We start from the raw sequence: 27,806 nt of genomic DNA, 5'->3' as shown, positions 1-27,806 counted from the left end.
TAAAAAAAAAATTGGGCTAACTTAAGTGTATATTTTTTTTTTTTTTTTTTTTTTTTTTAATCATGAAACAGTTTTGTTTGAAAAATTGCTGGTCAGATACAGTGTGACATAAAAAGTTGCAATGACTTCCATTTTTTCCCTAGGGTCTCTGCTAAAAAAACATATATAATATTGGCAAAAAAAAACTGATTTAACTTGTAAGCAACAAGTGTCAGAAATGGGCTTGGTCCTTAAGTGGTTAATTTGGTCCACAATTTTCTCTTGCCTGCTTTATGTCTATAATGGATGGAAGCAGCGCCCTCCAGTGGTCGGGATTTGTAGTTTAAAATTAAATCTCAAGTTTTGAACTTTCCTTTATAAACATGACATTTTTTTCTCTGTCCTGTACAGGCTGGTAAATTGGACCCTCATTTGGTGCTAGATCAGCTGCGGTGTAATGGGGTTCTAGAAGGAATCCGAATCTGCCGGCAGGGATTTCCCAACCGGATCGTCTTTCAGGAGTTCCGGCAGAGGTACTGGAAACGGTGTTAAAGTTGGAGCTCTATTGGGTTCTTCTGTGCAAATATTTTTCATTATCCTAAATGATGTCGTGTTTTCATCCACTATAAATTTTCTTGCTTGTCCTACTTTATTTTTTAATTCATTATTTTTGGGATTTATTTGGGATTTTGTCTATTTTTTTTATTTTTACACTGCTCCTTTCAAAAACATTTTTTGGATCACTTTTATTCCTATTGCAAGCAATGTAAACATCCCTTGTAATAGAAATAAGCAGGAGAGGTCCTCTTTCAAACATCTGGGGTCAAAAAGACCTCACAGCTACACTTAAAAGCAATTAAAAAAAAAAAAAAATGGCGTTGCTCCAGTCCTCCAAGGGCATAGAGCTGAGTGGCGGCCATCTTGCCTTCACTCAAATTAACTGCCTATCCGCACAGAGGATCGTCTTGCTTTCCTTACTACCGACGGCTCCAGTAAGCGGGGAGAACAACCAGGAAGCCGGGGGGGGGGGGGGGGGGGGAATGGCGATTATGTTAGAGGACTGTCTGCCATTTAAAAATATATCAGGTATCTGCCATAACCCCCCGGTATTTAACGTCAAAGTAGCGACATAAATAACACGGTGGGCGGGGTTAAGTAATAGCATTACAATCCCTCCAGTAATTTTTCCCCTATCTAGTATTGTGTGGGTTATCTAGTAATTGTAGCAGATCCAGGAAATTGGGAAATATATTATTGAAACATTGTTTCAGAATTCAAAGGCAACCTAGCAGATGAATGAAGCCTGGCTGTGGCATTAGGTTTGGTCATGTGATCGTAATTCCCAGAGAGATCAGAAGCGGACTCCTCATTTTGATGAATGGATGGATATTAACCAATGTGTGTTCCTGCGTTCTCCTCCCCAGGTATGAAATCCTCACCCCCAACGCCATCCCCAAAGGATTCATGGATGGGAAGCAGGCCTGCGAGAGGATGGTAAGAAACGCACTTCGGTCATGTGATCCTTCTCTGATTACTCTGCCTGCACCCCCTTACTGACAGTTGGGTTCTCCCTGTAGATCCGGGCACTGGAGCTGGACCCAAACCTCTTCCGCATCGGGCAGAGTAAGATCTTCTTCCGCGCGGGTGTGCTGGCGCACCTGGAAGAGGAACGGGACCTCAAGATAACCGATATCATCATTTACTTCCAAGCAGTTTGCCGGGGCTACCTGGCCAGGAAGTGAGTATTCCACTGCTACAGTGAATGGAAAACTGAAAACTTTGGCTGACATACAATGGGGGAAATAATGATTTGATCCCTGCAGATTGTGTCAGTTTGCCCACTTACAGAGAAATGGCGGGTGTATAATTTTTATCATCGGAGTATTTTATATGATAGAGACAGAATATCAACCAAAAATCCAGAGAAAACACATGATACAAATGTTATAAATGGAGTTGCAGTTCAGGGAGTAAAATAAGTATTTGATCCCCTTAGTAGTTGGTGGAGAAACCCTTGTTGGAAGCACAGAGGTCAGACATTTCTTGTAGTTGGATATCAGGTTTGCACACATCTCAGGAGGGATTTTGGTCCTCTCTTCTTTACAGATCTTCTCTAAATCCTTAAGGTTTCTTGGCTGTCGCTTGGCAACTCGAAGTTTCAGCTCCCTCCATAAATTTTCTATAGGATGAAGGTCTGGAGATTTGCTAGGCCACTCCATGACCTTAATGTGCTTCTTCTTGAGCCACTCCTTTGTTGCCTTGGCGATATATTTTGGGTCATTGTCATGCTGGAAGACCCATCCATGACCAATCTTCAGTGTTCTGGCTGAGGGAAGAAGGTTCTCATCCAATATTTTACAATACATGAAATGAATCTTTATTCCACAGAGTGATGTAATACGAATGTGACCGCGTTTCCACTAAAAGCGCAGACTTGTTCGCTGGTTTTGTGGTTCACCCTTCTAGCTTTGTTTCTTTGTGTTCTTATCAGGGCCTTTGCCAAGAAGCAGCAGCAGCTCAGCGCCCTGAAGGTGTTACAGCGGAACTGCGCCGCCTACCTGAAACTGCGCCACTGGCAGTGGTGGCGACTCTTCACTAAGGTAATCCAGAGGCGTGGTGACGTCAATGTCTGTGGTCAGCTGTAGAAGAAATAAGTGTGGTCTGCAAATCGCTGTGACCATCGTCAGCCATGAGTTCATCTCAGAGCTGTGTTTTATGTTTCCTAATTCTCCAAATGTCTTTAAAAACACAAATTCTAATTTGAAGCATTTCCTTCCGGAGGTACTCATGTAGGCGGTCTCTCTGCGGGTGGGCTGTATATATGCGTCCCTATGTAAACCTATCTCTGTGCTGAGCGCACGCTCCCTGCAAGTTTCCTGCGGGTACCAGAATGTTCCCAATGCATACTTGTGATCAGATGCTCTCCAATTATGTGACCGCTGTAACTGCCAATCACAATTGTCACATGATCAGAATACCCTCCTCCACCTCCCGGCATTTAGAACCTCTTAAAGCGGTAGTATACCGCTTTTTGTGACTTTTACCTACAGGTAAGCCTATAATAAGGCCTATAATGCGGCTTACCTGTAGATACAGCCTGTAGAGCTGCGCATGCGATCTGAAGTTCCTTGCTGGGAAGTTGCTGGAAAGTCAATCCCCGTGTGCATGCATGGGAGTGATGTCATCGTGGCTCCGGCCACTCACAGCGCCGGAGCCGCCGAACCCGGAAGATACGCTGAGGGATCATGTCCGCTCCCACAGCGGTGTCCGGGGGTCCGTGTCGGGGCTTCGTTCTAAGGTAAGTTTTTCATAATGAGCTAGTATGCGATGCACACTAGCTCATTATGCCTTTGTCTTGCAGGGGTTTTTCTTTTTTGGAGTATACTACCGCTTTAAAGGGCCGGGAGGTGGCAGTGGGAAGGCGTTAAAGAAGCTGTCTCGCTTTTTATTTTTATTGATGTGTTCTGTTCCATTTTTATTAATGTACAGCAAAATTAGGTGTAGAAGAAAGTTCAGTTTAGTGTGCTGACCCTGTCCATTGTGTTTTGGTTTCCCCAAGTGATGTAGTTTGAAAACTTGTAGCATTAACATCAGTCATCTGAGCTTGCCAGCTCTCTGCTAATCAAATTTTAGGAATTTGAGAACCAAGCCTTCTTATTTTGCAGGTAAAACCCCTCTTACAAGTGACCCGACAGGAAGAGGAGCTGCTGGCCAAAGATGAGGAGCTGCTGAAGGTGAAGGAGAAGCAGTCGAAGGTGGAGGGGGAGTTGGTGGAGATGGAGAGGAAGCACCAGCAGGTGAGTGGTAGATAAATCACAAATAAAATATTGACTTTATTTTTTATAAGACTGCTATCTTGTGTTTATAGGCAGTTTTATGGTAAATCAGTTTAGTCCGGCCTTTCTCAACCATTTCAGCACAGAGGAACCCTTGGAATAAATTTCTGGTCTCGGGGAACCCCGGCTAAAAATTAGAAATCTACAACTCATGACACATTAGTGTGACAGTCAGTGGGAAGAATGCTCCTTACTCTTCTCATCATTGGGAAGAATTACCCCCCTTACAGATAGCTAAGAAGAACAATGGTGTCATTGGAAACTTATCTGAGAGGCAGAAATTGCTTAAGAAACCCAGAGGAACCTCAGGAGGAACCCTGGTTGAGAAACCCCGGTTTAGTGGTTTAGAAGACACTTATGGAAATAACTAAGGGTGGGCTTTTTGGAGAACATTTATGGGATGTCTATGATATCTGACCACCTGTGATCCCATTATCCAGCTGGTAGAGGAGAAGAACATCCTGGCCGAGCAACTTCAGGCGGAGACGGAACTGTTTGCAGAGGCCGAGGAGATGAGGGCCCGTCTGGCGGTCAAGAAACAGGAACTGGAGGAGATTCTGAGGGACATGGAGATTCGAATGGAGGAAGAGGAGGAGAGGAACCAGGTTCTGCAGAATGAGAAGAAGAAGATGCAGTCTCATATCCAGGTATGGACATCCTTTATCATCTCTGTCTTCTATACATCAGAGAAAGAAGTCTGAGGACTTACTGTGGTCTTACAAAGCCATGTGAAGCTAACGAGTAACTTAACTCTCTGGTAGCCACCCAAATATTTGGCTGGGTTTGCATTTTTCAGTTCCTGATGCACATTTTTGGTGCTTTTCCACTGCATGGAACCACACGGTTCGGCTAGCTTTTGCGCTTTTCCACTGCATGCTACCACATGGTACGGTGTTGGAACGGTTCGGTACGGTACGGTGGCGCTTTTCCACTACATTGTACGGCGTTGGTACGGCTCGCTTAAACAGTACCACCTCGGTTGTGGTTCCAAGAGGGCTGTACCGGTACCATATCCCACAATCCTTTGCATGCAGCCTTGACTGTTTGTCACTACTAGCCACTGATTGGTCAGAGAATCGTTGTTATCCCACCCACTTACTATTAGTGGAAAAGTAAACCGTACCGAACCGTTCCAACACCGTACCAAGCGGTACCATGCAGTGGAAAACCAAACCGAGCCAAGCAGGGCCGAGTGGAGCCGAGCCGGTACTTGCAGTGGAAAAGTGCCATTTGTCTGTCACTATTTGATTCTGTCCTCTGCACTGTAGTTGTCTTTTCTCACAATGAACCAATCGGTCGGTTTTTGTCTACCGTAGGATCTGGAGGAACAGCTGGATGAGGAAGAGGCCGCCCGACAGAAGCTACAGCTGGAGAAAGTAACAGCAGAAGCAAAGATAAAGAAGATGGAAGAGGATATCCTTCTATTGGAGGACCAGAACTCCAAGTTTGTGAAGGTGGGGGACATTACGTAGCAAATATGGAAGTACTGTGTGACTTATCGTATACTGAACACAAATAACTGATATTTATTAGATGTAAACCTCATTATCCTGTAAAAATCATGTAACCGCGCTAGTAACTAAAAAGGGAAAGCAGCAGCTTTATAGTGAGACAATAGAAATAGAAAAAAGCTGCGCTAATGGGAACTAGTATAATTTAATACTGTGCAAAAAACAAATCTCAATAGTGTTATAGTGAATAACGAAAAAATCAAGAAAACGCCTGTATGACGTAAGTGCATCAATTGATCAGTGAGAAACACCAAGACTGCTTGATGTATAAATAATCTTAATGACCACTAGAAATCATAAAGACAATAAATAAATATATTATAAAGAATTAGTCCATAAATGATAGGACATATATAATAATGGCATAATAAAGTCCCAAGGTTTAAAAATCTGAATAGGAAGTGAAGGGATATTACGTAGCAAATATGGAAGAACTGTGTGACTCATCGTATAATGAACACAAATTACTGATATTTATTAGATGTAAACCTCATTATCCTGTGTTAGAATGTAAGGTGTATAATCGCACACAGGATGGGGCGGTAATGTAAGGTGTATAATCGCACAGAGGATGGGGCGGTAATGTAAGGTGTATAATCGCACACAGGATGGGGCGGTAATGTAAGGTGTATAATCGCACAGAGGATGGGGCGGTAATAAGAGTAGAAACTTTAACTGATAAATATTCTGAAATAGCGAGCACAGCAAGTGTATGTTGGGATAATTCCCCCGTGGTGTTAAGGTCTGGAGGCATTGGAGTTCCTCGATATATATAAAAGCACTCTGCCTGTAGTCTTCTACTTTATATAGGAATGGAATTCTGCATAGATGTAGAATATCCTTATATACTATTAGGTGTGTCGGGGGGGGGGGGGTCCTTGTTTACCTCCACTCCACTTTACCGGTCAATATAGTCCATGTCCAAACCAGCAAAGCACTGTTTATCCTGGCACATTGCTGAGACCAGGCCAGTGGGACCTTGTATGACCGTGATCTCCAGGTGACAGAATGTCCCTTTCATTATGCTGGACTTCACAGCATCTGAGCACCACAATCCAAAAACACGATTTTAGAAAATGAATACTAATTCATTTTTAACATTCAAAACAACCCCCATTCATCCACCCACATCTCCATGCTTAAATTTGCTGAGAAATCACATTGAAAAACACCCGCCTAACATTTCTGGCTGTGGCCATCTTGAGTAAGGGCAGAGGATTCATGTAGCATTTACTTCCTGGAATCCATCTGCCCTTAGCTTAGGTATGCAGGAGGGGGTACTTAGCTAAGAAGACTCCTGGGATGTTTGACATCATTTGCCTAGACGTGGAAACCAGAAAATAACTAAAGAAATGTAAAAGAAAAAGTTTAAAACAAGTAAATATGATCTAATTTCCTATCTATTTACTAATGATTGCAGCCTGAGGATTACAAATCAGTGTTGACTGCGAGGGTGAAGTTACGCTTTAACCACTTAAATTGGTGTTCCACTCATTTTTGTGTTCATCAGAAGTCAGCAGCTACAAAAAGTTTATCTGTTGACTTTTAACAAACACTCACCTGTCCCATGATCCAGCGATGCGGCCGCCCAAAGCCTCGATCCTCTCCCCCTCCTCTCCTCTCTCCCTCTCCCTCTCCTCTCCCCCTCCTCTCCCCCTCCTCTCCCTCTCCTCTCCCCCTCCTCTCCCTCTCCGTCTCCCTCTCCGTCTCCCTCTCCTCTCCGTCTCCCTCTCCTCTCCGTCTCCCTCTCCTCTCCGTCTCCCTCTCCTCTCCCCCTCCCCTCTCCTCTCCCCCTCCCCTCTCCTCTCCCCCTCCCCTCTCCTCTCCCCCTCCCCTCTCCTCTCCTTCTCCTCTCCGTCTCCCTCCTCTACCCTCCTCTCCCCTCCTCTATCCTCTCCCCCTCCCTCTCCTATCCTCTCCCCCTCCCTCTCCTATCCTCTCCCCCTCCCTCTCCTATCCTCTCCCCCTCCCTCTCCTATCCTCTCTCCCTCCCTCTCCTATCCTCTCCCCCTCCCTCTCCTATCCTCTCCCCCTCCCTCTCCTATCCTCTCCCCCTCCCTCTCCTATCCTCTCTCCCTCCCTCTCCCCCTCCTCTCCCCCTCCTCTCCCCCCTCCTCTCCCCCCTCCTCTCCCCCCTCCTCTCCCTCTCCTCTCCCCCCTCCTCTCCCTCTCCTCTCCCCCTCCTCTCCCTCTCCTCTCCCTCTCCTCTCCCCCTCCTCTCCCCCTCCTCTCCCTCTCCCCCTCCTCTCCTCTCCCTCTCCCTCTCCTCTCCCTCTCCGTCTCCCTCTCCTCTCCGTCTCCCTCTCCTCTCCGTCTCCCTCTCCCCCTCCCCTCTCCTTCTCCCTCTCCCTCCTCTACCCTCCTCTCCCCTCTCCTATCCTCTCCCCCTCCCTCTCCTATCCTCTCCCCCTCCCTCTCCTATCCTCTCCCCCTCCCTCTCCTATCCTCTCCCCCTCCCTCTCCTATCCTCTCTCCCTTCCTCTCCTATCCTCTCCCCCTCCCTCCCTCTCCCCCGCAGAGAGGGAGAGAACTTCCGCTTGAGTTGCCTAGGCGGCCGAGCAGAAGTGGGAGCGGGTACCTGTCAAATCTAGGTACCCGCTCACCCCCCCCCCCCCCAAAAAAAAAGGACATGCCAAATGTGGCATGTCTGGGGGTCAGCAGTATTTAAAGTGGGTAAAATTCTGCTTTAAGGACCGGTCCCAGTCCTGACACTTGTTGTTGAGTTGCTGTATATAGTCCTATATAGCTTAAAAAAAATGTTTCCTAAACTGCTCCTTGGTTTTCCCCAATTATGTTGATCAGGAGAAGAAGCTGATTGAGGAGAGGATAGGGGAGTGCAGCGCACAGCTGGCGGAGGAAGAGGAAAAAGCCAAAAACTTGGCCAAGCTGAAAAACAAGCAGGAGATGATGATCACTGACCTTGAAGGTACAATGTAGCCTTAAATGATTCATTTCCATTCTCTCAGCCATTTTGTTGTATCCAGTTTAAACTTTTGTGCGTTAGCTGACCCTTTGCCCATCATGTTTTTTTTCTGACTTTCAGAAAGATTAAAAAAGGAGGAGAAAACACGGCAGGAGTTGGAGAAGGCCAAGAGGAAGCTGGATGGGGAGACCTCTGACCTCGCGGACCAAATCGCTGAGCTGCAGGCTCAGATCGAAGAACTGAAGTTACAGCTGGCCAAAAAAGAGGAGGAACTGCAAGCTGCTTTAGCCAGGTGATTGGAGAGGCTCCATGTGAAGGTCTAGAGCAGCCTTCCTCAACCACCTCAACACAGAGGAACCCTTGAAATAATTTTCAGGTCTCGGGGAACCCTTGCTAAAAATGACTATATTTACAACTCCATGATACATTAGTGTGATGGTCAGCGGGAAGAACGCTCCTTACACTTGTGGACATTGGGAAGAATTACCTTCTTCCAGATAGCTAAAAAGTTTAATGGTGTCAGAGGGGACCTATCTGAGAGGCAGAAACTGCCCATTGCTCGAGGAACCCCTAGCAACCTCAGGAGGGAACCCCCTAGCAACCTCAGGAGGGAACCCCCTAGCAACCTCAGGAGGGAACCCCCTAGCAACCTCAGGAGGGAACCCCCTAGCAACCTCTGGAGGAACCCCCTAGCAACCTCAGGAGGAACCCCCTAGCAACCTCAGGAGGAACCCCCTAGCAACCTCAGGAGGAACCCCCTAGCAACCTCTGGAGGAACCCTAGGGTTCCACGAAACCCTGGTCTAGACCAATTGCAGGCAACAAGCATATTCCTAGGGATGTCAATTTTATCAAATCTACTTCCTTTCTTCTGAGACCCAACATGAGCAAAAGAGGGTCTGCGAGTTCACATACATTGCAAAGTTTTTCCTGAAACCTTCATGTGTAGATGAGGCCCCAGAAACTCTCAATAGTTGAATGGAACACCTAACATTGTGTAAATATTTTAACCACTTCCCGCAAACTGACAAACCTGTACATCGGTTTGAAGAAGTGGTTGTACTGGGAGTGATGCCTGCAGCTAGAGGCGTCACCCCGGTACCATTTTTCAGAGCCGGTGTTCTGCCATGACGTTCGTTCCGGTGAGTGTACACCAGGAATAATTGGAGATTTTGACCTCTTAGTGTTTTCACAGAACAGCAGCAGCCTTTACACTCCGGTACACGCTAGGAGTGGACATTGTTAGTCCGCCCGCTAGTTGTCGCCACCTTGGAGGCGGCCATGTTGTTGGTTACTAGCGGGTGAACAATGAATGTCCACTCATTATAGCGTGTACCGGAGTGTAAAGGCTGCCGCCTGTTTTGTGAAAACACCAAGTTGTCGAAATTTCCAATTATTCCTGATGTACAGTCCCAGAAGTGACGTGATTGGAGTTCTCGGCAAGTTGGAGTTTTCGGCAGAACACCGGCGGTCAGCTTTCTAGAGATAACCGATGCGACTCAGCAGCCGCTCAGCCAGTATCACAAGGAGCGGGAGGAAACGTGTCCTCTATACCAAATCATGACCAGGTTAATGTCATGTAACGATGTTCAGGTCTGAGTGGCCAGTTGTGCCACATCTTGAGAGGGGTCACATGCTTCTCCATACCCTGAGGAATGGGGTATTTACTGAGATCTGTACCACAACCATGGAGTGGTAGAGGAATGCTATGAAGACCTATTGCAGGTGTGTTTGTGTAGGGGGGGGGGGGGGGGGCTGACGGGGTTATACAGAATCCTCAATGATCAAAGCCCCAGGTTCTTGTTTAAGCCTGCCATAGATGGATTGAATCTTGGCCGGTTCAGCAGGGATCAGTTAAGATTTGATCCATCTATGGGGAGGCTGATTGTATCCAAGTCGCCATGGTTTCATTGGAACATGGTTTGGTGTACCCAAGTACCCGATTGACATGAAGCCCTCTATTTTAGTCTCATTAACCCATTCATTCTTTGTCCCTCTCTGTTCCCATGATAGGGGAGATGAGGAGGTGGTGCAGAAGAACAATGCCCTCAAGCATGTGCGGGAGTTACAGGCCCAGATTGCCGAGCTACAAGAAGATCTGGAGTCTGAGAAGGCTTCGCGTAACAAAGCAGAGAAGCAGAAGAGGGACCTGAGCGAGGAGCTGGAGGCACTGAAGACAGAACTAGAGGACACTCTGGACACTACGGCAGCCCAGCAGGAACTGAGGTACCATTTCCATCTTAGGGTTGTCTCCTGTGACTGGCCGCTTTCTTCTGAGGTTTAACACTCTCATTGCTCTCTTCTTCAAGGACCAAACGTGAGCAGGAAGTAGCTGAGCTGAAGAAGAGCATTGAGGAGGAAACCAAAACCCATGAGGCTCAGATCCAGGAATTGAGGCAGCGTCAAGCCACCATCCTGGAGGAGTTATCTGAACAGCTGGAGCAGGCGAAGAGGGTAAGAGGCCTGGAAGAGCCTGTGAAGGGTTCCTCAAGGTTTAAATGTGAAAATTTCCGTAGGCCAGAAATTTACTTTATACATCCAGTCCAGGATTAGGAAGAAGTTCTTCTTTGATCCTAATGAGGAACGTCTTTGAGTTCAGTTACTTAGACATTTAAATTTTCCTGTGTCCTGCACAGCTGAAAGTGAACCTGGAAAAGAACAAGCAGAGCCTGGAGTCTGAGAACAAGGAGCTGGTCGGTGAGGTGAAGGTTCTTCAGCAGCAAAAGTCCGAGTCAGAGTACAAGAGGAAGAAGCTGGAGGGTCAGGTTCAGGAGCTTCACGCCAAGGTGTCAGAGGGGGACAGACTTCGCGCTGAGCTGGCAGAGAAGACCAGCAAACTTCAGGTACCGTGTCCAACCTGCGAAGCCTTCCATCAGATGGAGATTGTAAAATGATCCTTCAAGTGGTTCTAAAGGCATTTGATGCATTTTGGTAAAAAAAAAAAAAACCTTCTGGGTGCAGCTTCCCCCTTATACTTGCCTGAGCCCCTTCTCGATCCAGCGATGTGCAGCGGCTCTCCCGGGTCTCTCTCTCCTCATTGGCTTCTGCTGCTATCAACCACAGTCAATGATCCAATAAGGGGAGAAAGAGGGCAGAGCCACGCTCTGTGTGTGAATGGACAATGCCTATTTACAGGAGCGCGGCTCGGGAGCGAGCCTGCGAAAGGCTTGCTATTGGGGGCACTTGGCAGGGGGGAGGAGCCTGTACTGCCAGCGGGCAACCCAAAAAAGAGGATCTGGGCTGCTCTGTGCACGGAGCAGGTAAGTATAGCATGATTGTTGATTTATGGAATAGACGGGACGAGTTCTTATGATGATTTGTATGACAGCCGGTTTTATGGTGAAGGGTGAGATGTGATCTGGATATGTAATGATTTATTATTTGCCATTACAGAATGAACTGGAAAACGTGTCAACCTTGCTGGAAGAAGCTGAGAAAAAAGGGATTAAACTGGTCAAGGACGTCACTGGCCTGGAGTCCCAGCTGCAGGACACACAGGTAGGTCTGTCTGGTGTGACTCCCGTATTGTTAGCCGTTGGCTATTATGTTTTTTCAGGTCAAGATATAAAACCGGGGTTTGATAGGTGTTCAGGGTCAAAGGTGAATACAAATTGTTGCACAGTCCAAACAAAGCCACAGAAATCGTGTAGCAGCTTCATTGCAGCAGACGAGGATATGGATGAGCAGGAAAATCCTCTGCTGAGCAGAGATAACCTCTTCCAGGAAGAATCTGCTCGGGTTCTCCTTTATGTAAAGCTGCTCTAACCGTTAAAAAAAATATCCATTCACCCCTCCTCACCGATCTTAAAACGGCATTTCCTCGAGTCTTACAGAGCCGTTCTCTGCTCACTCACAGCTGTCCAAAAAAAAAAAAAAAGAGCCCCCAGCAAATGTTTATCAACATTGGTAAGGCTGGGAGATCACTATAAACACAATGTTATACAATGTATCATTTCCTTCTTTTACATCAAAGGGATGAACTTCCATCTGTAAGGCTCCGTTCACATGTCAGCGTATGGATCGCGGGCAGAACCGCCGCGGTTCCGCCCGCGATCCGGAGATTATTGCAAATCGCGGGACGCCTGTGCGTTGCCTGTTGATTTGCAATAGCCCCCCAAACGCTGAGCGATGTTGCCGCGATTTCCGCCTGCCGAATTGCGGTAACATCGCGCAAAAAAAATTGCGGGAAGCAATACGCTCCAAAGAAGCTCTTGTACTTTTTTGGGCATAATGCGTCCCGTGATTTTTTTTTTGCGTGATGTTACCGCGATTCGGCAGGCGGAAATCGCGGCAACATCGCTCAGCGTTTGGGGGGCTATTGCAAATCAACGGGCAACGCACAGGCGTCCCGCGATTTGCAATAATCTTGGGCGGAACCGCAGCGGTTCTGCCCGCGATCCATACGCTGACATGTGAACGGAGCCTAAATGAGGGCAGTTTAAAGAGGAAGTAAACCCTCCTCTGCAACTTGTACCTATAGGTAACCTTATCATAGGATCACCTATAGGTACTGTAAATATCTCCTAAACATGTACCGTTTAGGAGATATTTACCTTACATGCAGCCAGTGACGTCACTGGCTCATGCGCTCTGAAGGAACGGCCGCTGGTGCCGTTCCTTCAGAGCCCCGTGCCGTGACCGTCGGCTCCCGCGCGTGTGCGTGACGTCACCGCGGCTCCGGCCAATCAGATGGCCGGATGCCGCAAACCCGGAAGAAAGGGGACAGAACATGTCACCCATGAGAGAGGTGAGCGGTCGGCACTTCGGGGCTTCGTTTTGAGGTAAGTATTTCATAATGAGCTAGTATGCGATGCATTATGTGTTTGTCTTTCAGGTGTTTTTTTTTTTTCAAAAAAAAAAATTCTGAGGTTTACAACCTCTTAAAGACTAAGGTCCTGTTCACACCTGAGCATTTTTCAGCTCATAAAATGCTCATCTCTGAAGTCTCAAAACGCCCAACAAGCAAAATCTCATTCATTTCAATGGCCCCTGTTCACATATCAGCGTTTTGTACATGAGCTTCTTTTTTGGCAGATTACCAGCGTTTTTGTTGGATGTCAATGCCTTCCTCCAAACACCTGCAAAAAAAACGCCTGAAAAACACCCACAAAAATGCCTGAAAATGATACTCGGGTGTGAATGGAGCCTAATAAGCCTTTTTCTGACGTTGCTTACAAGTTAAAATCAGTATTTTTTGCTAGAAAATTACTTAGAACTCCCAAACTATATATATTTATTTATTTATTATTATTTTTATATTTTTTTGGGGTTTTTATTTTTTTGGGGGGGTTTTATAGCAGAGACCCTAGAGAACAAAATGACAATCATCGCAATCTTTTAGGTCGCACTGTATTTGCGCAGAAGTCTTTCAAACGCAGTTTTTTGGGGAAAAAATACACTTTAATGGATTTAAAAAAAAACTAAACAGTAAAGTTACCCCAACTTTTTTTTGTATAATGTAAAAGATGAAGTTACCCCGAGAATCGTGATCTTTATTCTAAGCAAAACAAATTGTGATTCTCATTTTATCCAGAATCGTGCAGCTCTACATTTATGTAACGTGATATATCCAGGGGGTGAATGGTTGGTGAATTAAATGATCGCTGAAGGGCCTGATTCTTACTGAGAAGCGTCTGTGTTTGGGCCCCCTTATCCGAAATGGATCTCCCAGTTTTTATTAGTTGTTAAAATAAAGCCTAATTCCATCACTTTTTTATTTTTTTATTTTTCACTTCAGTGTTTTTTTTTTTTTTAATGTTTACCACATTGGGGAGATTTTCCTTAATTTCCTGTCCCTGTGACACCAGAACAAAAAATAGAGGGGCGGTTGTCTACAGGACATACATTTACAGGTAGCAAAAAACATTTAAGAGAAGCGGGAGTTTTTTTTTTTTTTTTGTGTGTGTTTTTAAGAATCCTACTTACCTAGGTGGATGCAGCATCGGATGGAGCGGATTTAGCTGTCCGATGGTGGGGGCAGCAGTCCGATACTGCATCTATCCCCCCCTCCCCCCCCTGCCCTAAGACTGAGAACAGAGCGATCAAACACTCAGATCGCTCAGTCCTAAGAGCTCTGTGAGCAGAGATCTACTGACTGTCAGTCACCGCTGTCTGCTCTAAACACCCCCCGCCCACCCAGGGTGCGTTGGGCTGCGGAGGGGACGGGACTGTCAGGCTCTCAGCGGCTCGCTGAGAGGCTGAACCAGGTGCCAGTCCAGGGTTGTAGCCGGATACCGACCATATTGTCGTAATCTCTCCCCAGCCTAGACTGACTCTGTGACGTCAACCGACAGCAGGCTTCAGCTCCGCTGTCTGCTGAACACGGGTCACAGGAGTGTAGAACTAACTGCACCCCTCTGATCCATAGGAGAAGTACAGCCAAAGGAGCTTTCCCCGTACTTCTCCTTTAAGTGTTCTAAAATGTAGATTAGTAAATGTGGTATGTTAAACCTGGCCATAGAGGAATCGGGGGGGGGGGGGGTTTGGGGGAGGAGGGGGGTTTTTGGGGAGGGGGGGGGGGTTCGTTCTGTCACAATGTTGAAGGTGAAAAAAAAAAGATTCCTCCATCCACACAAGCGAGGTGAATGGAGGAAGCACCGCATCCACTGGAAAGTTATATTCTGAGAGTTGGGACTCTTTACTTTCAGAATACACAGATTAGCAGCTGCACCTGCTGATCAACAAAAGTTTTCCAACAATCCCATTTGACAGAAGTCAATCTAATGATCCACTTCTGTCGACCAGGAATGTCTACACATGAATCGAAAATTCGGTGAACCGGCAAAATTTCGAAACATCCATGGCCACCTTTTATCATACAGTACAGGGCACAAACTGAGTATTCATTGACCCTGGGGGGGAGGGGTAGAGGGGGGTTTAGGCTTGTATTCAGGTGATTGGACACTGGCAGGCTTTTGGGGAATTGCTCCCAGGGTTTTCCCCTAATTACCCTCCGGGTCTTCTTCCCCTTACTGAGAAATCACTCTTAGCCTAAATACGTTGTTGTTTTTTCTATGGATTCTCAGTCCACTATTTGCTGCCTTCTAATGGAACAATACAAGCAGTGCATCCGGATCAATGCAACCTTTTTAAAACCTCAGGAACCGTACCCAGACCCTGACGGCCTGTAATGTTGCTTCGGATACTGGACCCTGCATGAGCGCCCACCTCGAACACTTGTGCAACGTGTGTGGTCCACCACAGAGGGATATTCAGGTCTATGGCTGTGGTCCATCCTTATGGAACCGAGACCCCGAAGACCCCTCTGGGGTTATGCCCACCATTGCGGTTTGTGTTTGTTGGAGAGATTTTCCATCACTTCCAGTCCCGACAGGAAGTGATTGAAAAATCTTCCCAATAGGGATAGCAGATGGAAAATAAACCCTGACCTCTGACCCCCCCCCCCCCCTGCTCTATCCTGAGTAAAATACGTTTTGGCTGGAGTTGGACTTTAAACCATCTAATAGTTTATTTTCTTTATGGGATCTCTGTGTTCTAGTTCCGAGGTCTGCAAACCTGTATGAGCTTAGAGATGTCTGGTGGAGTTTTTTAAACCGGTCATAGATGATTAGAATCTCGGCTGGTTCAGCAGGAACCAGCCGAGATTCAATCCATGTATAGGCAGGCTGGTGACTTGGAAAGTGAATAAAATCCCATCATCCATGGCCTGGAGTTGACTTAGCTGAGCAGACACCGCCTATATCTGAAATATAGCTTCTGGGTAGACTGCGTTCAATCTGGTTGAATTCAGTTCCCAATGTACGCTTCGTCCCTTTGACAGGAACTGCTCCAGGAAGAGACCCGGCAGAAGCTGAACCTTAGCAGCCGTATCCGACAGCTAGAGGAGGAGAAGAGCAACCTACTGGAGCAGCAGGAGGAGGAGGAGGAGGCCCGCAAGGCCCTGGAGAAGCAGATCATCAACCTCCAGGCACAGGTACCTTTTCTATTGGAATATTATTTATATGTTCTAAAGGGGCTGCATTATGAAGAACAAGTCCTGCTTGTCACCAGTCCTAACCAATCACAATTCAATTTGTTGCCTTTTCTACTTTTTAAACCAGCTTGTAGACTCCAAAAAGAAGCTGGAAGACGATGTGGGCACCATTGAAGGGTTAGAAGAGGTGAAAAAGAAGCTCTTGAAGGACATGGAGCTGATGGGACAGCGCTTGGAGGAAAAGGGTCTGGCTTTCGAGAAGCTGGAAAAGACCAAAAACAGACTTCAGCAAGAGCTGGATGACTTGATTGTGGACCTGGATCACCAGAGGCAGATTGTGTCCAACCTGGAGAAGAAACAGAAGAAGTTTGACCAGGTAAGTTGACTTTGTCCTTTTCTTTAGTACAGTCGTCTCCCTGCGGCCCTTTGCTTGCCTTTATCCGGCCCTTGGAGTTGGGACACACTTCCTCCCTCTGACAACAATGGGGTATTATTCTTCCCACTGACACCAATGATGGGGCACTATTCCTCCCACTGACACCAATGATGGGACACTATTCCTCCCACTGACACCAATGATGGGACACTATTCCTCCCACTGACACCAATGATGGGACACTATTCCTCCCACTGACACCAATGATGGGACACTATTCCTCCCACTGACGCCAAGGATGGGGCATTGTTCAATCCCACTGACGCCAAGGGTGGGGCATTGTTCAATCCCACTGACGCCAAGGGTGGGGCATTGTTCAATCCCACTGACGCCAAGGGTGGGGCATTGTTCAATCCCACTGACGCCAAGGGTGGGGCATTGTTCAATCCCACTGACGCCAAGGGTGGGGCATTGTTCAATCCCACTGACGCCAAGGGTGGGGCATTGTTCAATCCCACTGACGCCAAGGGTGGGGCATTGTTCAATCCCACTGACGCCAAGGGTGGGGCATTGTTCAATCCCACTGACGCCAAGGGTGGGGCATTGTTCAATCCCACTGACGCCAAGGGTGGGGCATTGTTCAATCCCACTGACGCCAAGGGTGGGGCATTGTTCAGTCCCACTGACGCCAAGGGTGGGGCATTGTTCAGTCCCACTGACGCCAGGGGTGGGGCATTGTTCAATCCCACTGACGCCAGGGGTGGGGCATTGTTCAATCCCACTGACGCCAGGGGTGGGGCATTGTTCAATCCCACTGACGCCAGGGGTGGGGCATTGTTCAATCCCACTGACGCCAGGGGTGGGGCATTGTTCAATCCCACTGACGCCAGGGGTGGGGCATTGTTCAATCCCACTGACGCCAGGGGTGGGGCATTGTTCAATCCCACTGACGCCAAGGGTGGGGCATTGTTCAATCCCACTGACGCCAAGGGTGGGGCATTGTTCAATCCCACTGACGCCAAGGGTGGGGCATTGTTCAATCCCACGGACGCCAAGGGTGGGGCATTGTTCAATCCCACGGACGCCAAGGGTGGGGCATGGTTCAATCCCACGGACGCCAAGGGTGGGGCATGGTTCAATCCCACCGACGCCAAGGGTGGGGCATGGTTCAATCCCACCGACGCCAAGGGTGGGGCATGGTTCAATCCCACTGACGCCAACGATGGGGCTGGGTTCTTCCTACGAATACCAATGATTGAGAAGTATTCTTCTTCCACCTAACACCAGGGGTGCTATGTATTTTTCTTACACCCACTGATCACCAAGCCTGAGACATTTTCTACTCTTACTGGCCACAGTTCGGCCCCCTGGTCCTTTGTGTAGAAAGTTTGGAGACCCCCGGCTTCATTAGATGATGTCCAGTACCTCAGGAGAGATGTATATAAGGGATTTCCTTTGTTTATGAAGCATGACATGAATTTTATCTGTCTCTCCCACCAGCTTCTTGCTGAAGAGAAAACCATCTCAGCCCGGTGTGCTGAGGAACGTGATCGGGCCGAGGCGGACGCACGGGAGAAAGAGACCAAAGCTTTGTCACTGGCCAGAGCCCTGGAGGAGGCGCTGGAGGCTCGTGATGAGTTTGAGAGGCTGAACAAGCAGTTGAGAGCAGAGATGGAAGATCTGATGAGTTCCAAAGATGACGTTGGGAAGAACGTAAGTTACCATAAAGATCTGTGCAGTCACATGGATCAATGTTTTAGGGGACTGGGGGGGGGGGGGGGGCTGGCACACATTACCACAGCTTTTCTAAACCCGGATTCCATGGAACCTTAAGGTTTCTCCAGAGGTTGCTAAGGGTTACCTGAACAAAGTCTGTCTCAGATAAGTTCCCACTGACGCCACAAGTGTAAGGCGCATTCTTCCCACTGACCACCAATGTAAGGGACATTCTTCCCACTGACCCCCAATGTAAGGGACATTCTTCCCACTGACCTCCAATGTAAGGGACATTCTTCCCACTGACCACCAATGTAAGGGACATTCTTCCCACTGACCACCAATGTAAGGGACATTCTTCCCACTGACCCCCAATGTAAGGGACATTCTTCCCACTGACCTCCAATGTAAGGGACATTCTTCCCACTGACCACCAATGTAAGGGACATTCTTCCCACTGATCTCCAATGTAAGGAGCATTCTTCCCACTGACCTCCAATGTAAGGAGCATTCTTCCCACTGACCTCCAATGTAAGGGACATTCTTCTCACTGACCTCCAATGTAAGGGACATTCTTCCCACTGACCTCCAATGTAAGGGACATTCTTCCCACTGACCTCCAATGTAAGGGACATTCTTCCCACTGACCTCCAATGTAAGGGACATTCTTCCCACTGACCTCCAATGTAAGGGACATTCTTCCCACTGACCTCCAATGTAAGGGACATTCTTCCCACTGACCACCAATGTAAGGGACATTCTTCCCACTGACCACCAATGTAAGGGACATTCTTCCCACTGACCTCCAATGTAAGGGACATTCTTCCCACTGACCTCCAATGTAAGGGACATTCTTCCCACTGACCACCAATGTAAGGGACATTCTTCCCACTGACCACCAATGTAAGGGACATTCTTCCCACTGACCTCCAATGTAAGGGACATTCTTCCCACTGACCTCCAATGTAAGGGACATTCTTCCCACTGACCACCAATGTAAGGGACATTCTTCCCACTGACCACCAATGTAAGGGACATTCTTCCCACTGATCACCAATGTAAGGGACATTCTTCCCACTGACCACCAATGTAAGGGACATTCTTCCCACTGACCACCAATGTAAGGAGCATTCTTCCCACTGACCACCAATGTAAGGGACATTCTTCCCACTGACTATCACAGTAATGTATTATAAGTTCTAGATATAGAAAATATTAGCAGAGGGTTCCCTGAGAGCGGGATCACATGTGCAGCACCATGGCAGTTGCAGATCAAGCAGAAGCAGCTTCATTGGCTGTAAAGGATAGGAGGGTTTAAATCTGCTCTAAGGCTGTCAGTGGATCGACCTCTACAAATTGGGCAGTGCCTAAAAATGGAGAGCAACTGAGCATGTGCAGAGCGGGGTGGATTTTAAACAGTATATGGACTTATTTGTAATGTTTTACATTGCGATGCATAGAAGGGGCGGCCGGAAGTCATCTGGAAGGACTTCATTTTCTGACTAAAGTTCCCCTTTAAATGTTTGACTTGGTGGAATAATTTTGAGGTTTGGTTGAAGGTCTTAGTCCTGCTGAGCTGTTGCTTTCCTCCATATAATTTCTTTGCGCTGTGGAGCGTTAGCTCTTGGGCTTTGGTACATTTTGGTTCTTGGTGTCCTTTGCCAGGTTCACGAGTTGGAGAAATCGAAGCGCGCTCTGGAGCAGCAGGTGGAAGAGATGAGAACTCAGCTGGAAGAACTGGAAGATGAGCTGCAAGGCACGGAGGACGCCAAGCTGCGCCTGGAAGTCAATATGCAGGCCATGAAGGCGCAGTTTGAGCGAGATTTACAGGCACGGGATGAGCAGAACGAAGAGAAGAAGCGAATGTTGGTCAAGCAGGTAGGTAACCCATCCTGATGGGGATCGCTTTACCCACTTCAGACCCAGAAGGTTTCCCCACCCCCCTTAATGACCAGGCGATTTTTGCGATTCAGCACTGCGTTACTTTAACTGACATTGGCGCGGTCATGCGACGCTGTACTCAATCAAGACTGATGTCCTTTTTTCCCCACAAATAGAGATTTCTTTTGGTGGTATTTGATCACCTCTGCAATTGTTTTTTATTTTTTATTTTTTTTGCGCTATAAACAAAAAAAAGCGACAATTCTGAAAAAAAATAATTTTTTTGCTATATAACATTCCCAAAAAAAAAAATGTAAAAATCTAATTTTTTAATCATTTTAGTCCAATTTGTATTCCGCTACATATTTTTGGTAAAAAAAATCTCAATAAGTGTTCATTGAGTAGCTTGCGTAAAAGTTATCGCGTCTACAAACTAGGGGAAAGATTTATGTCTTTTTTAGCAGGACTGCAATATTGCGGCGGACAGATCGGACCGCTGACTGACATTTTTGACACTTTTGGGGGGACCGGTGACATTACTACAGTAATCAGTGCTAAAAATATGCACTGTCACTGTACTGAGCCTGGCAGGGAAGGGGTTACCGCCAGTGGCGATCAAAGGGTTAAGTGTGTCCCTAGGGGGTGCTTTCTAACTGTGGGGGGATGGACTTGCCGCATGAACACAGAGACCTGTGATCCCTAATAAGAGGATCCCTGTGTTGATTGCTGACAGAACAGCGGTGTGTCGTGTTTACAACAGCAGACCGCCGTTCTTTCTCCACGTGGAGCGATCGCAGGTGCCCACGGACAATCGCAGCTGCCAGACCCCCTGATTGGCTCCCCCTCTGGCTAATGGGCCCCGACTAGCGGTCCCGTGAAGCGACATACAGGTACGTTGTTTTGTGGCACAGAGCTGACCCGCCGCAGTTTTACAGCGGCGGCTGGTTGGTCATGTTTTGCAATATGTAACTGAATTTACCTGACAATTGCGCGGTCGTGCAACGCTGTACACAAAATTGATGTCCTTTTTTTTTTTTTTTTTTTCCCACTGGGGGGACTGGGGGAAGACAGAGATCTGTGTTCCTGCTTAGATCTCCATCTTCTCCCCTGTCAGAACGGGGATCTGCCTTGTTTACATGGGCAGACCGCCGCTCTGCCTCTCTGGGAATGATCGCAGGTGGACGGCAGACATCTGGTTCGCCGGACCCGCTGATTGGCTCCCCCTCTGTCCAATCGGTGTGCGATCAGGTCTCCGGCGGCGCCCGTGCACCCCTAGACGCTATTGCAAGAAATTATGCACAGGTACGCAATAGAAAAATCAATCGCAAAAGCAAAGTTGTGCAGTAGAGCCACTTTGTCGCAGTAAATGTACGTTACGCGGTCGGCGAGTGGTAAACGGAGTTGTCTTTCCGAACTTCATACACTCATATTCTGCCGTTGTAATTGGGATTCCATATAGTTTATATGTTGATCTCTCCAAGGTGCGGGAGCTGGAGGCGGAGCTGGAAGACGAGCGCAAACAGCGAGCTCTGGCTGTAGCTTCCAAGAAGAAGCTGGAAATGGATTTGAAGGATCTGGAGTCTCAAATTGAGGCGGCCAATAAAGGACGCGAAGACGCCATCAAACAACTGCGCAAGCTGCAGGTAATTTGGAGTACTGTGGACAAATATGTGAAGTTTCTGAGATCCACCATTGGCCTTCCTTTTCTTATTTGTAATAACTTTATCCTCGGCAGGCACAAATGAAGGACTACCAGCGGGAGTTGGAAGACGCCAGGGCATCCCGAGATGACATCTTCACTCAGTCTAAGGAGAATGAGAAGAAACTGAAGAACCTGGAGGCCGAAATCCTTCAGCTTCAGGAGGTACGAGTGTTACAGTATGCACATAGCTTGACAAACCAGCGTCCTAATACACAATCAGTAAGGCTTTCCCACTAATGTGCAAGTCTGAGCAAAACAAACATCTGCAGAACACGCATATTTCTTCATTGGTAATCCATTGAAAGCATTGCAGAAATAAAAATGGCTGCCAGAAATCTAAACTTCCTCTAGTGAGCTGACAGCGCTGCCTCTGCTGCACTAAAAGCACTGTGCTGCCAATAAAGACAAGCCATTTCCATTGGGCAGGGTGCCAAACTTGTGACAGCATGTTACCCACTTAAAATGTTTGTTACCGTAAAAAAAAAAAAAAATTGGATCCGGTTCCCTTAAAGAATGTTATACAGAACAGTGCTTGTGCTGTGTGATTTGGCCCCCTGAATTACCTGGCTGATCCTGCCTGCTCTCCCCCGTGCAAATTGACCACGGTTTATCAAGGCTGCCGAGTCCCGACACCGTGGTCAGTTTACGTGCCTCCGTCATCCGCACCTCCCCTCTGCTTTCCCCCCTCCCCTCTGCTTTCCCCCCTCCCCTCTGCTTTCCCCTCTCCCCTCTGCTCTTCCCTCTGCTCTCTACTCCCCCCTCCTCTCTGCTCCCCCCCTCTCTCCCCCCTCCTCTCTACTCCCCCCCCCCCCCCCCCTCTCTGCTTCCTCCCCTCTCCCCCTTCTTCTCTGCTTTCCCCCCTCCCCTCCGCGCTCCCCCCCTCCCTGCCTGTCAGCTCTGTCCACTCCACGATCCTCCCATCCTGCTGCTCATAATACAACAACCTTGCAACATTCCCCTCTGCTATGTAAAAAAAATGTCCCCATTTTTAAAAACAAAATCCAGCTCTGTGCCTGATTTCAGAGCTAAATGCGAATGGACTTTCAGTGATTCGCTTACTTTACACCCGTAGGATCTCGCAGCCTCTGAGCGCGCCCGCCGCCACGCCGAGCAGGAGAGGGACGAACTCGCCGATGAGATCTCAAACAGCACTTCAGGAAAGTGAGTGAAATAATTTACATTTATTTATTTCAGGTAATTCTATAGCGCCGTCCATTTACGCAGCGCTTTACATATACATTGTACATTCACATCAGTCCCCACCCCAAGGAGCTTACAATCTAATGTCCCTAACTCACATTCATACATACACCTATTAGACAGGAGGAGCCAATTAACCTCCCAGCATGTCTTTGGAGGGTGGGAGGAAACCGATGTCCACCACTGTCCCGCCCCTACTAACCACTGTCCCGCCCCTACTAACCACTGTCCCGCCCCTACTAACCACTACCCCGCCCCTACTAACCACTACCCCGCCCCTACTAACCACTGCACCACTGTCCCTAAACTGGTGAAGTAGCAGTGTCCTTCAATTTGCTACAGATCACTCCATGCAAGATACTGTTAGAAGCCTCATTGGAGGTCCCTGCTTTGTCTACCTTCCAAAACAAAGGGCCAGTTTACTGTCCTTCAGACTTTAGGGGGGCCGGACTGTGACCATTGGAAAAGGAAATTTTCCTGTCATCAGTGGGAGTAAACAATGCATCTTTGGCATGAGGAAGGGGGAATGATGCTCCATCATTGGTGTCACTGGGAGGAATAGTGCCCCATCATTGGTGTCAGTGGGAGGAATAGTGTCCCATCATTGGTGTCAGTGGGAGGAATAGTGTGCCATCATTGGTGTCAGTGGGAGGAATAGTGTCCCATCATTGGTGTCAGTGGGAGGAATAGTGTCCCATCATTGGTGTCAGTGGGAGGAATAGTGCCCCATCATTGGTGTCAGTGGGAGGAATAGTGTCCCATCATTGGTGTCAGTGGGAGGAATAGTGTGCCATCATTGGTGTCAGTGGGAGGAATAGTGTCCCATCATTGGTGTCAGTGGGAGGAATAGTGTCCCATCATTAGTGTCAGTGGGAGGAATAGTGTCCCATCATTGGTGTCAGTGGGAGGAATAGTGCCCCATCATTGGTGTCAGTGGGAGGAATAGTGCCCCATCATTGGTGTCAGTGGGAGGAATAGTGCCCCATCATTGGTGTCAGTGGGAGGAATAGTGCCCCATCATTGGTGTCAGTGGGAGGAATAGTGCCCCATCATTGGTGTCAGTGGGAGGAATAGTGTCCCATTATTGGTGTCAGTGGGAGGAATAGTGCCCCTTCGTTGGTGTCAGTGGGAGGAATAGTGCCCCATTATTGGTGTCAGTGGGAGGAATAGTGTCCCATCATTGGTGTCAGTGGGAGGAATAGTGTCCCATCATTGGTGTCAGTGGGAGGAATAGTGCCCCATCATTGGTGTCAGTGGGAGGAATAGTGTCCCATCATTGGTGTCAGTGGGAGGAATAGTGCCCCATCATTGGTGTCAGTGGGAGGAATAGTGTCCCATCATTGGTGTCAGTGGGAGGAATAGTGTTTTTTTATCAGTGAGAGACCCCAAGGGCCAGATAAGGGCAAGCAAAGAGCCCGCATCCCGCCACTGGGCCGCAGTTTGGTGACCCCTGGTCTAAGCCGTAGGACTAGATTTCCATTTTTTGCTTTTTTCGATAGGTCGGCCTCTTAGATGAAAAGCGACGTTTGGAAGCGAAGATCTCCCAGCTGGAGGAGGAGTTGGAAGAGGAACAAAGTAACATGGAACTTCTCAATGATCGATTCCGCAAAACCACTCTTCAGGTGAGTAAATGTTTTAGTGTAAAGGGTAAAGCCCCCGATAGCGGCCGCTCACAGCTCTGATCCTGCGTTATGGACAGGAATATGAAATGCCTGTAGCTGTGCTGTGCTCCCATTATTGGACTGACTTTGGTTTGGACTTCAGGTGGATACGCTGAATACTGAGCTGGCCGGAGAACGCAGTTCAGCCCAGAAGAGTGAAAACGCACGACAGCAACTGGAGCGCCAAAACAAGGAGCTGAAAGCCAAACTTCAGGAACTGGAGGGGACGGTCAAATCCAAGTTTAAAGCCACTATTGCTACCCTGGAAGCAAAGATCGGGGCAGCTGGAGGAGCAGCTGGAGCAGGAGGCCAAGTGAGTATTTGTAAGAAGGGGAGCGGTGCAGCCTTGCAGGCCTGGGGTCCCGGGCTCAAATCCCCCCCCGAGAGTTTGCATGAAGATTGCATGTTCTCTCCATGTTTGTGTGTCTTTGTGTCCTGGCTGTGGGTTAATCCTCTCCCTCTGATGGCCCACAGGGGATATCATCATTACAATGTGCGTTCCCTCTGATGAGATAGTTTGGTGTTTTCTGTAAATCAAGATAAAATATAGAAGTTCTGTACAGCGGGGCCAAAAGTTTGAGAATGACACAAATATGAATTGTCACAAAGTCTGCGGCCTCAGTGTTTGTAGATATTTGTGTCAGATGTTACTATGGGATACGGAAGTATAATGACATCATAGGTGTCAGATGTTACTATGGGATACGGAAGTATAATGACATCATAGGGTGTCAGATGTTACTATGGGATACGGAAGTATAATGACATCATAGGTGTCAGATGTTACTATGGGATACTGAAGTATAATGACATCATAGGTGTTAGATGTTACTATGGGATACGGAAGTATAATGACATCATAGGTGTCAGATGTTACTGTGGGATACGGAAGTATAATGACATCATAGGTGTCAGATGTTACTATGGGATACGGAAGTATAATGACATCATAGGTGTCAGATGTTACTATGGGATACTGAAGTATAATAACATCATAGGTGTCAGATGTTACTATGGGATACGGAAGTATACTGACATCATAGGTGTCAGATGTTACTATGGGATACGGAAGTATAATGACATCATAGGTGTCAGATGTTACTATGGGATACTGAAGTATAATAACATCATAGGTGTCAGATGTTACTATGGGATACGGAAGTATAATGACATCATAGGTGTCAGATGTTACTATGGGATACGGAAGTATAATGACATCATAGGTGTCAGATGTTACTATGGGATACGGAAGTATAATGACATCATAGGTATCAGATGTTACTATGGGATACGGAAGTATAATGACATCATAGGTGTCAGATGTTACTATGGGATACGGAATTATAATTACAAACATTCCATAAGTTGCAGAGGCTTTTATTGACAATGACATGAAGTTTATGCAAAGAGTGAATGTTTGCAGAGGTGACCCTTCTTTTCCCTGACCGCTACAATTCCCCCCGGCATGGTGTCACTCATCTTCTGGGTTCACATCTTGGCTGATGGTCGCCCCCCCCCCCCCCCCCCATAATCAATGCTTGGAGTTTGTCAGAATTTGTGGGGTTTTTTGCTCACCCGACTCTTGAGGATTGACCACAGAGTCTCAATGGGATTCGGGTCTGGGGAGTTTCCTGGCCATGGACCCAAAGTTTCCATGTTTTGTTCCCCAAACCACTTAGTTCTGACTTTATCCTTATGGGAAGGAGCTCCATCATACTGGAAATTGTTCCTCACCAAACTCTTCTTGGATGGTTGGGAGAAGTTTCTCTCTGGGATGTTTTTGTACCATTCTTTATTCATGGCAAATTGTGAGTGAGCCCCTCCCTTGGCTGAGAAGCCCCCCCCCCCCCCACACATGAATGGTGTCAGGATGCATGGCACAGGACTGATAGCAGCGCTCACCTTTTCTTCTCCCCCAGTCCTCAGCAGTCCAATCCCTGGACCTTCTGCAGAATATCCGTCTGTCCCGGATGTTTTTACTGGAGAGAAGCGGCTTCTTTGCTGTCCTTCCTGACACCAGGCCATCCTCCAAAAGTCTTCTCCTCACTGTGCGTGCCGACGCACTCACACCTGCCTGCTGCCATTCATGAGCAAGCTCTGCACTGGTGGCGCCCCATGCACTGGTGGTGCCCCCCCCCCCCTGCACTGGTGGCGCCTCAATCCTGCAGCTCGGTCACCTGTAGGAGACGCTCTGACGCTTACTGGACATTCTTGGGCTCCCTGAAGTCTTCTTCACAAATGCAGTGCAAATATTTTTTTTTTTTATGGGATTAAGATCATTTCATGAGCAAAGAGGGACTTCATTCATCTGATCGCTATTCGTAACATTCTGGAGTATATGCAAATTGCCATAATAAAAACTGGGGCAGCCGACTGTGAAAATGAATGTTTGCGTCATTCTCAGAACTTTTAGCCACGGCTGTAGAAAGAAAGGACATATTAAAGACGGTGCACCTAATAATAGATTATTCCCCACCCCCAATCTCCTCCTCCAGGGAACGAGCCGCGTCTAACAAACTGGTGCGCAGGACTGAAAAGAAGCTGAAGGAGGTCTTCATGCAGGTGGAAGATGAGCGCCGGCACGCCGACCAGTACAAAGAACAGGTATGCGTTGAACGGATAATGGACTGCATGTGGGGGGTGAGGGGGGGGGAATTTAACCAAGCTTCCTGCATCCTTATAAAGGCACAGGAAACTGTCACGAGTGTCACATGCATGGCTGCTGCAGCCTACCGGACAGGCCTGCTGTGATTGCATTGCATGAACAGAGCTTGGTCAAATCAAAGCTGCACAGGAGGGAGGTGGTGGTGGGATGGGGGGGGGGGGGGGCAGTTCCGGCCTCGGGGGTCAATTTTAGCTAAAAATACCCCCGGGACAGTCAGGAATAGTACATTCCACAATGGATAGCCTCTGAACTGTCCCGGGTCGCACTTACCTGCAAGAAGAAATACTTACCTTGAAAATTTCTTCTCCAGCGCTGCCATCTCAGGTGTGGGCAGCTGAAGCCGCAGCGTCCCTCTACGGTGTCCTCTTCGGTGACGTCGGAGTCCCACAATGCACTGCACCGGCCCCGCTCGTCTCCTCCGGTG

The 27,806-nt window shown here is 47.8% G+C and overlaps 1 protein-coding gene across 1 annotated transcript in view; it reads left to right on the top strand.

Moving 5' to 3' along the window:
• The window catches only part of MYH10 (myosin heavy chain 10), a 184,037-nt gene that overhangs the window by 152,220 nt on the left and 4,011 nt on the right, over window positions 1–27,806 (top strand). Inside the window, 25 exon segments of the mRNA XM_082271489.1 lie at window positions 391–512; window positions 1,404–1,473; window positions 1,557–1,717; window positions 2,471–2,579; window positions 3,645–3,776; window positions 4,256–4,462; window positions 5,132–5,269; window positions 8,129–8,252; window positions 8,370–8,541; window positions 10,262–10,474; window positions 10,558–10,702; window positions 10,885–11,091; window positions 11,642–11,746; window positions 16,029–16,181; window positions 16,309–16,557; window positions 18,058–18,270; window positions 19,939–20,151; window positions 21,636–21,797; window positions 21,890–22,018; window positions 22,929–23,017; window positions 24,556–24,557; window positions 24,560–24,678; window positions 24,821–24,994; window positions 24,996–25,030; window positions 27,213–27,321. Coding sequence (XP_082127615.1) covers window positions 391–512; window positions 1,404–1,473; window positions 1,557–1,717; window positions 2,471–2,579; window positions 3,645–3,776; window positions 4,256–4,462; window positions 5,132–5,269; window positions 8,129–8,252; window positions 8,370–8,541; window positions 10,262–10,474; window positions 10,558–10,702; window positions 10,885–11,091; window positions 11,642–11,746; window positions 16,029–16,181; window positions 16,309–16,557; window positions 18,058–18,270; window positions 19,939–20,151; window positions 21,636–21,797; window positions 21,890–22,018; window positions 22,929–23,017; window positions 24,556–24,557; window positions 24,560–24,678; window positions 24,821–24,994; window positions 24,996–25,030; window positions 27,213–27,321 — 3,552 coding nt within the window.

The sequence above is a fragment of the Pelophylax lessonae genome (assembly GCF_965119305.1).
Source record: "Pelophylax lessonae genome assembly, chromosome: 11".
NCBI lineage: Eukaryota > Metazoa > Chordata > Amphibia > Anura > Ranidae > Pelophylax > Pelophylax lessonae.
This window is presented reverse-complemented; position numbering and strand designations above follow the sequence as displayed.